This window comes from Gossypium arboreum, chromosome 12 (assembly GCF_025698485.1).
Source record: "Gossypium arboreum isolate Shixiya-1 chromosome 12, ASM2569848v2, whole genome shotgun sequence".
Classification (NCBI taxonomy): Eukaryota; Viridiplantae; Streptophyta; class Magnoliopsida; order Malvales; family Malvaceae; genus Gossypium; species Gossypium arboreum.
In genome coordinates this window covers 100,837,745-100,845,834 of record NC_069081.1, presented here as the reverse complement: position 1 = coordinate 100,845,834, position 8,090 = coordinate 100,837,745, and the positions used below count along the sequence as shown (strand labels likewise).

The 8,090-nt window shown below is 38.9% G+C and overlaps 1 protein-coding gene across 1 annotated transcript; it reads left to right on the top strand.

Annotated features, from left to right (window-relative positions):
• Positions 1 to 5,904: 5,904 nt before the first annotated feature.
• On the top strand, positions 5,905 to 7,776 carry LOC128285482 (uncharacterized). Its single transcript, XM_053022962.1, has one exon. The coding sequence runs from the start codon at positions 5,905 to 5,907 to the stop codon at positions 7,774 to 7,776; it is 1,872 nt and encodes a 623-aa protein (XP_052878922.1).
• Positions 7,777 to 8,090: the final 314 nt, after the last annotated feature.

The following is an 8,090-nucleotide window of genomic DNA, read 5'->3' as shown; positions in this document are numbered from 1 at the left end:
CATATATTACATGTTTTGTCTTCATTTTTATTAGACTATTTGTTTTTTATGTTCCATTATTGTGCATATTCATTCTTAAATCTTTCACATTATGTTTTAAACCTTTTATTGATCTGTTTTGGGTCTTTTATACTATTTTACCTCACATTAAGATCCTTATTCATATTAGTTATTATAGATTGCTACGTTTTACTCCAAAGTACCATTTTTATTTTAAATCGTTCCATGTACTATTTATTTAAAATTATTGGGTTATCTTAAACCTTTTATTCATTTATTTTAGTATTCTATGTATTATAAGTTTTGTATTACCCATTTTTAAACTTTATGTACTCATGTCTATATTATTTGTCATAAAATTTATGTATATATACCATTTATTTTAAGTTTCTATATGTTTGCTATTATTCCCAAAACTGTTTTTGCCATATATCTATTTCAAATTATTACGTTGTTTGTTCTTTAGTTATTATGAATTATGTATTTCTATTAATTTTTATATATCATATCTAAAGCGTTATTATAAAGTATATTTATATTGTCTATTTTAAATCCTTTTACGTATTATACATTTTAAACTTCATATTTATAATTTTAAATTAACTTATATATTATTTAGTTCAAAGTTATTTTACACCTTATTTTAAAACCATTCTACTTATTCTATGTTATCTATTTTACACTTTTAATTATATATATATCACCCATTTTAAAATTATTCATATGAATCTTTTGTAACTTGCTTTATAATATAGGTTTTAAAATTCTCTTACATCATTCATTTCATAAACTTGCTTTATGTGTCATTCATTTTAAATTGTTTTATTATTTATTGTAAAATTTTATATATGCTATCAATTTCAAATCATTATATCTATTTTATATATATACTAATTTTTTCTTTGACGTATTGTATCTTATCTATTTTAAATTTTCTTTTACATATATTCTTTTTGTACATTATCGATTTTTTTTCTTTTCTTCACATCATTTATTTTAAATTCATTTCTTACCATCATAAAATTTGTTTTATACTTTATTCATTTTAATTTGCTTTATTTTTTAAAAAAAATGGTTATATCTTATTTAATTCATTTGTCTTTGATTACTAGTGATTAATGCCTAAGTGATATATGTTATGTGAATGTTACCATTGTATGTATTATATTTGGTTTATTCGTTTATTTATTTTCATTATTGTCATTTGCTTGTATAAACATTGTATTTCATGTTGTATTAGCTTCACTATTGTTTCGATATATCTTTGTTTTATCTAGCCTAAGTCGTCATCATTCATTAAGCCCAATACATTTATCCAATAAATCATTTTATTTCAACCTAACAAATACGATTTCGTATTAAATATCGTATTAACTTACTGGTATTCAAAATGAAATTTTCCAAATAAGGCAATGTTTTGCATTTTAGAGCATCAAGGAATCGTGTCCTAACTTACGGGTTTCGATTTGTCTTATTGTTTCTAAATGGCAAAATATCCTTTTCAAGTTTTAAAACACATGAAATTCTCATTCAAATTAGGGGACAACTTTATGCTCGGAATTCATGGTATTGTGTCCTAACTTACGGGATGTGATACTCTGATATCTCGAGACAAGGAAATCTCTAAACAATCGATTCAAGCTAACTCAAGCATTTTTAAAATCGACGTCAATAAAAAGGATTGAATTTTAAAATCCATTCCCGATTTTCGACTTTCAACATTAAGACATTAACTAATCAATTCGGTACCAATTTTTGGGCGTGTCGAGGGTGCTAATCCTTCCTCGCACGTAATTGACTCCCGAACCCATCCTCTCAAGTTTCGTAGACCAAAGGCACTATTTTAGTAAACTAAAATTGATTTATTAAAACAAAGGTGATCCGATCACACCTAATAAAGATCGGTGGCGACTCCCGTTTTAATTTCGCTTTCAAAACCAAAGTCGATTCCCAGTTTTTTTCAAAAAAATGGTTTCGACAGCTTGGCGACTCCACTGGGAATTCGAGAGTCAAGCCTTAAATTGGTTAATTTTTGTTTTTTCGAAAATTGAAAATCGGTTTTAAATTATCTGCATTGCATATTGTTTGTTATTTTCGTGGCCTTCTTCATAATACGCTTGATTTAAGTAGTTTAGTTCTATGATGTTTCTTTGCATATTGCATCGCATTATTGGTCAATTTCACCGTCTTAAGTGAAAGTGAGAAACTACTCCTTCGTGAGGTCTTCACCTCCGTATAGGATAGTGGATCGCCGGGATACATCCGTATTCTGCGTCTTCGTGAGGTTTTCATCTCAGATAGCCGTAGGGAAATGTATTCCCGAATCGAACTCGGTTCGCATGAGCCTATAATGGGCGAGGGTCGAGGAATCACTTTGGTTCGTGTACCTTTACCTTAGAACCGAACTACATGTAATGAGCCCTAGGAGCCTACTCCTAGGTAGAACCACACCGAACCCTAGTGGTTACCCTATTAGGCGTTTATTTACTCCTTATTTGTTTTGAATTCTATTCTTTGTACTAACTTGTTGTGTTTTGATTGTTTTCGCATGGCATTTCATCATAAAAGGGTGTTGATTTACGTTCGATTACTAAATAGAAGAATTTAGCATGGAAAAAGGATTTCTTGATAGAGTGGAGGATAATGCGGCCGTCCGAGTGTGGTCTGAGAGAACGCAACAAGAGAAAGGAGATAGTTTGACCGAGGGATATGAATCGGAGTTGTGGGATTTCACTCGCATCAGTGTGACTCAAAATAACCTGCAAGAGTTAAAGGATATATGGAATAGTTGGAATGGTGAAGTCAAGCAACTCTTTTACTGTAACTATGGCGATTTACCCTATTTGCTCGATGTAAAGGTGGATAAGTACTTGTTAGGGCTCTCGCAGCTTTTGGAACCTCACATAGCTTGCTTCACCTTGGAGAAGTTGATTTAGTACCTCTGTTGAGGAATACATGGCGTTACTTAATTGCCCAAAGATTCAGGCTGACACGGCCTATTCAAGACATGTCAACATCCCTCCCTTTTTGAAGAAGTTGATGAATGTAACGGGGATGAGCGAGCAATGGGTTGCAGCCCGCATCAAGCAAAAAGGGGATAGTAAATGTATTCCTTGGAGGAATTTGAGGGACTTGATTCTTGCGCACCCGGATTCGAAGAAAAAGGTTGATGTTTTTGCCTTAAGCCTCTACGGTTTGATCATCTTTCCCAATGCGCTAGGACACATAGATGAAGCGGTCTCAGATCTATTCGACCGGCTTGATAAAGGTACTACACCTGTCCCAAAGCAATACTAGCGAAACTTTCGGATCCTTGAATGCATGCTGGGAGAGCGGGCGAGGAAGATTTATTGGTTGTGCTCACTTTTTTAGCTTGGTTCCACGACCATTTCGGAAGGTGGAGAAGGTCTCCTATCGGGTCTTCTAAGGATTATTCCCCATTAAGGAATTCGTGGCCACACCGAGGCGAGACGACATCTCGTAAGAGAAATGGATAACTATTCTCCAGAATTTGCGGGCCGAAGACGTTGAATGGAGAGCTCCGTAGTTGATTCCTGATGAGATCTTATATAGGTGCGGCGATTTTGACTGGGTCCCTCTGGCCGGAATATGGGGAGCCATTGGATACGCCCCACTGATGGTGTTAAGGCAATATCGATCAAGGCAATTTATACCGGTGACACAGGGTTTGGCACAATGTGAGTTCTCCTATAAAGACAATAATTATAAAAAGAGGGTTTACGAGATATCGATGCATAGAACCAAGCTCAAGAATGAAAGGATTTACCACAGGCCGATGACCACCCCGAGTATGAATGGTGGTGGGGTAAGAGAGTCAACGACAACATTCCTAAACCGAATCAAGGAACACTCAACCGATAGAAGAGCATTTACGAGTTATCCCATCCGAGTTAGAGATCATTAAACAAGACTTTGAGAAAAGGAACTCGAGTTGGAAGGAAGATAGAGCGACTAGAAGAAGAAAAATGAAATTGGGATTAGACGTCGATATCCACAAGCTAGAGGCTGAAAAGTTAAGGAAAGGAAAGAACAAAGCCGAGGAAGGTTTGGATAGTTTGAAAACCGATTATAAGAAGTCTGCAGATGTCAATAAGAACTACCGGTTTAGGCAAAACGTCGAGCAATGGCGCCAAGAGATCAAAGTGGAAAAGACTAGAGCCGACCATTGGGAGAAAAGGTTTCAAGATGTCGAATACGAGAGGACACTCGAAAAAGAGTTTGTTAGAAAGCCAAAACGAAAAGGAGAAGTTACGAGCTCGGTGGTTGAATTAGAAAGATCACTTCATCAACATCGTAACCGTAATTCCGTAATTGAATTGAAAGTTAGTCTAAGTAGGATCGAAGAGTTGAAAGAGGAAAGTAGAAGAACTCGAGACCGCATTACAAGATAGTAAAATTCGAGTGGAACTGCTTAAGGCAAACAACGACCATTGCAGGGAACAGCTTCACCACTCTCAGAACCAGATTAGAGATAGAGATTACGTCATGGGCGAAGCTGTGGCTCAGGTTCGAGAGGTAGCCGATCACTTGCAAACCTTGGCAGTCCAAGCTGATGTATTAAGCCTAATATACGAGTCGGAATCAAATCGAGGCCGAAAACTAGCTTGGCTCCTTAGAAAAATTAAGGCTTTGGGCATTAGGGCAAAGTCGTATATGTAATCATCCGTTCTATGTAAAGAAATTTTTCTTCTAGTGAAGTTCTTCTAATGAAATTGAATTAGAATCAACGCCTTTTCTTTGCATTCATTCATTTGCATTACATTTCATCATGTGCATTAAATTTCGCGAAAAGACCCTGATTAAACAAAATTATTTCAGTTAATCTGGAAACCAACGAGAATCAACCAACCGAACACAGCTACTATACCCGCCATAAAACCAAGGCAATGGATCAGAGATTAGAGAGAATAGAACAAATGCAAAGGGAAATGCAAGAGCAATTACAAGCACAGATGCAAGAGCAACTGGCTAAGATACAACAAGATATGAAGGAAAAAATGGAAGAATCCCAAAATAATCTAATAGGCCAGTTGGCGCAGTTGCTGGCTAGAGAACGCGAGAAAGGGAAGAGCACCATGGGGAACGATAATGAAGACCCTATCTATCCTCCAGGCTTTGCTTCGATAAACACTCAACCACAATCGGAGGTGCATCCACGAATGGTATCCATCACTATTAAGCCCCAGCAATACCAGGCCAATGCCTCGACACCAATAAACATTCCTATAGGATCAGGCTCTAATCCCGGGGATAATCCAACTAATCCATTTGTCCCGGACCTTGATGACATAGCAGAAATGGAGAAAGGAAAAGTAGATATGGCAAAACAACTCGATAATCGGTGCAAATGGCTTGAGGAAAAATTCAAAGCAATGGAAGTGGCGACATCGTGTGGCGGGATAGATGCTAAGGACTTAAGCTTAGTCCCGATCTGGTCTTCCCACCAAAATTTAAAATCCGGAGTTCGAAAAATATAACGGACGAGCTGCCTGAAGCTCATATTACGATGTTCGTCAAGGATGACAGGTATGTTAACAATGATCAGCTGTTGATCCACTGTTTCCAGGTCTGATCGGATCTGCGACCAAGTGGTATAACCAGCTCAGCCGTGCCCAAATTGGTTCGTGGAAAGACTTGGCTCAAGCTTTCATGAAACAATACGGTCACGTGACGGACATAGCACCTGACTGAATTACCCTACAAAACATGGAAAAGAAGTCGAGTGAAACCTTCAAACAGTATGCACAACGGTGGAGGAAATAGCGATGCAAGTTCACCACCCTCTTGGAGAAGGAAACGACCATGTTATTTATCAACACTCTAAAGGCCCCATTTATTAACCACATGTTAGGAAGTGCTACCAAAAGCTTCTCAGACATAGTAATGTCCGGGGAGATGATAGAAAATGCGGTGAGATGTGGGAAAATTGAGGTGGGAGAAAGTGCCAAAAGATCGGTTCCTAGAAGGAAAGAAAGTGAAGTAAACAATGCAAGCATATACAATAAAAGTTATTCCAAGCCAGTCACAGTGAGCCAACCAAGGGCAGTGACTACTAGCCATCAGGGCCCTACAAGGCAGGATTCCAACCCAAGGCCTAACACAGAAAGAGTTCAATTCACGCCAATTCCAATGACGTATAAGGAGCTTTACAAGAACCTGTTCGACGCACATGTAGTGTCCCCATTTTACCTAAAACCCATGCAACCTCCATTCCCTAAGTGGTATGACGCAAATGCTCAATGCGAATACCATGCAGGAATCTCGGGACACACAATTGAAAACTGCACGGCCTTCAAGAAATTGGTCGAAAGGTTCATAAAGATGGGCATTGTGAAGTTCGATGATCCCACAGGACCTAATGTGGCGGGAAATCCGTTACCCAGTCATTCAGATGAAGGGGTAAACGCGATAGTCGAAAATGAAGGGAGGAGAACCAAGATAGATATATCAGAGGTAAAGACTCCATTGAAGTGGGTTTGGAAGAAAATGGTAGAAGAAGGTTTACTTACACAGGGTTTAGGGGAGAAGCCCAAAGGAGCAAAATACTACTGTGAATATCACAACGAAGAGGGTCATGAGATCCAGGAGTGCAATGAATTCAGGGCAATGGTACAGATATTGATGGAAAATAAAGAGATTGAATTCTTTGAGTATACTGAGGGCCCCGAGGGAGAAGATGTGTGCACGTCAGAGCAAGGGCCAACCAACAATGTCCGAGGGGTCAATCACCCGGTCATAATTATATCCCGACCAAGTGTCGGTGAAGTCGAGTACCAATTGCGCCTAAAGGTCATAATTCAAAAGCCCATTGCTTTCCTTATAAGGATAGCAAAGGGTTCCGTGGAATTACGACGCAATGTAACGATCCCGGGAAGGGAGAATCCAATTGTCGCTTTTGAGAAAGGTCAAGACGAAGGTTTCTATACACGCAGCGGAAGGCGTTATACTCCGAACACCAAGGAAGAATCAGCTAAAGGAAAATCCGTGGTCATTGAACAAGAAAAGGAAAAGACGACCAGACCCGAATCACCCGTCAATGAGCCTGTAACTGAAAAAGAGGCTAAGAAATTCTTAAAATTCTTAAAACACAGCGAGTACAGCGTTGTGGAACAATTGCACAAACAGCCAGCTCGTATATCCGTACTAGCCTTGCTCTTGAGTTCAAATACTTATCGAAGGGCATTGATGAAGGTTTTAAATGAAACATATGTTGCGGATGACATCTCTGTCAACAAACTCGATCGCCTAGTCAATAACATCAGCGCGGATAATTTTATTTTCTTTAATGATGATGAAATACCATCGGGAGGCATGGGATCTACAAAGGCCCTACACATTACCACTCGCTGCAAAGGATACACATTGCCGGGGGTATTGATTGATAATGGATCGGCATTGAATGTCATGCCCTTGTCCACATTAAATAGGTTGCCAGTGGATAACTCTCACATGAAGACATGTCAAAACGTCGTGAGAGCATTCGATGGTACGAAAAGGAGAGTAATGGGAAGAATCGAGATACCTCTCTTGATTGGCCCAAATACATACGAGGTGGACTTTTTAGTAATGGACATCAAGCCCTCATACAATTGCCTGTTAGGGAGACCGTGGATTCACTCGGCGAGGGGAAGTGTGTCATCCTCTACACCAAAAGTTGAAGTTGGTAATCGAGGTAGGTTGGTAACGATAAACGCGGAGGAAGATATCATTGCATCTCTCACCAGTGGACGCACCGTACGTGGGTATAGACGATGAGGCGATAGAATGTTCTTTTCGATCACTAGAATTTGTCAATGCTACATTCATCGTCGAAGGAAACAAGATCCCAGCACCTAGAATATCCAAAACTACAAGGATGGGCCTACGATTAACTGTTGGCAAAGGAGCTTTGCCAGGGAAAAGACTGGGAAGATGCCTCCAAGGAAGGATCGAGGTACCAGTATTGAAGGAAAAACGAGACTGCTTTGGCTTAGGATTTAAGCCAGATGCGAAGCAAAAGAAGAAAAAGAGCTGGAGAAAAGGCAAGAGATGAGGAGAGCGCGTTTGTGTGGTGATGAGGTCAAGTGGGA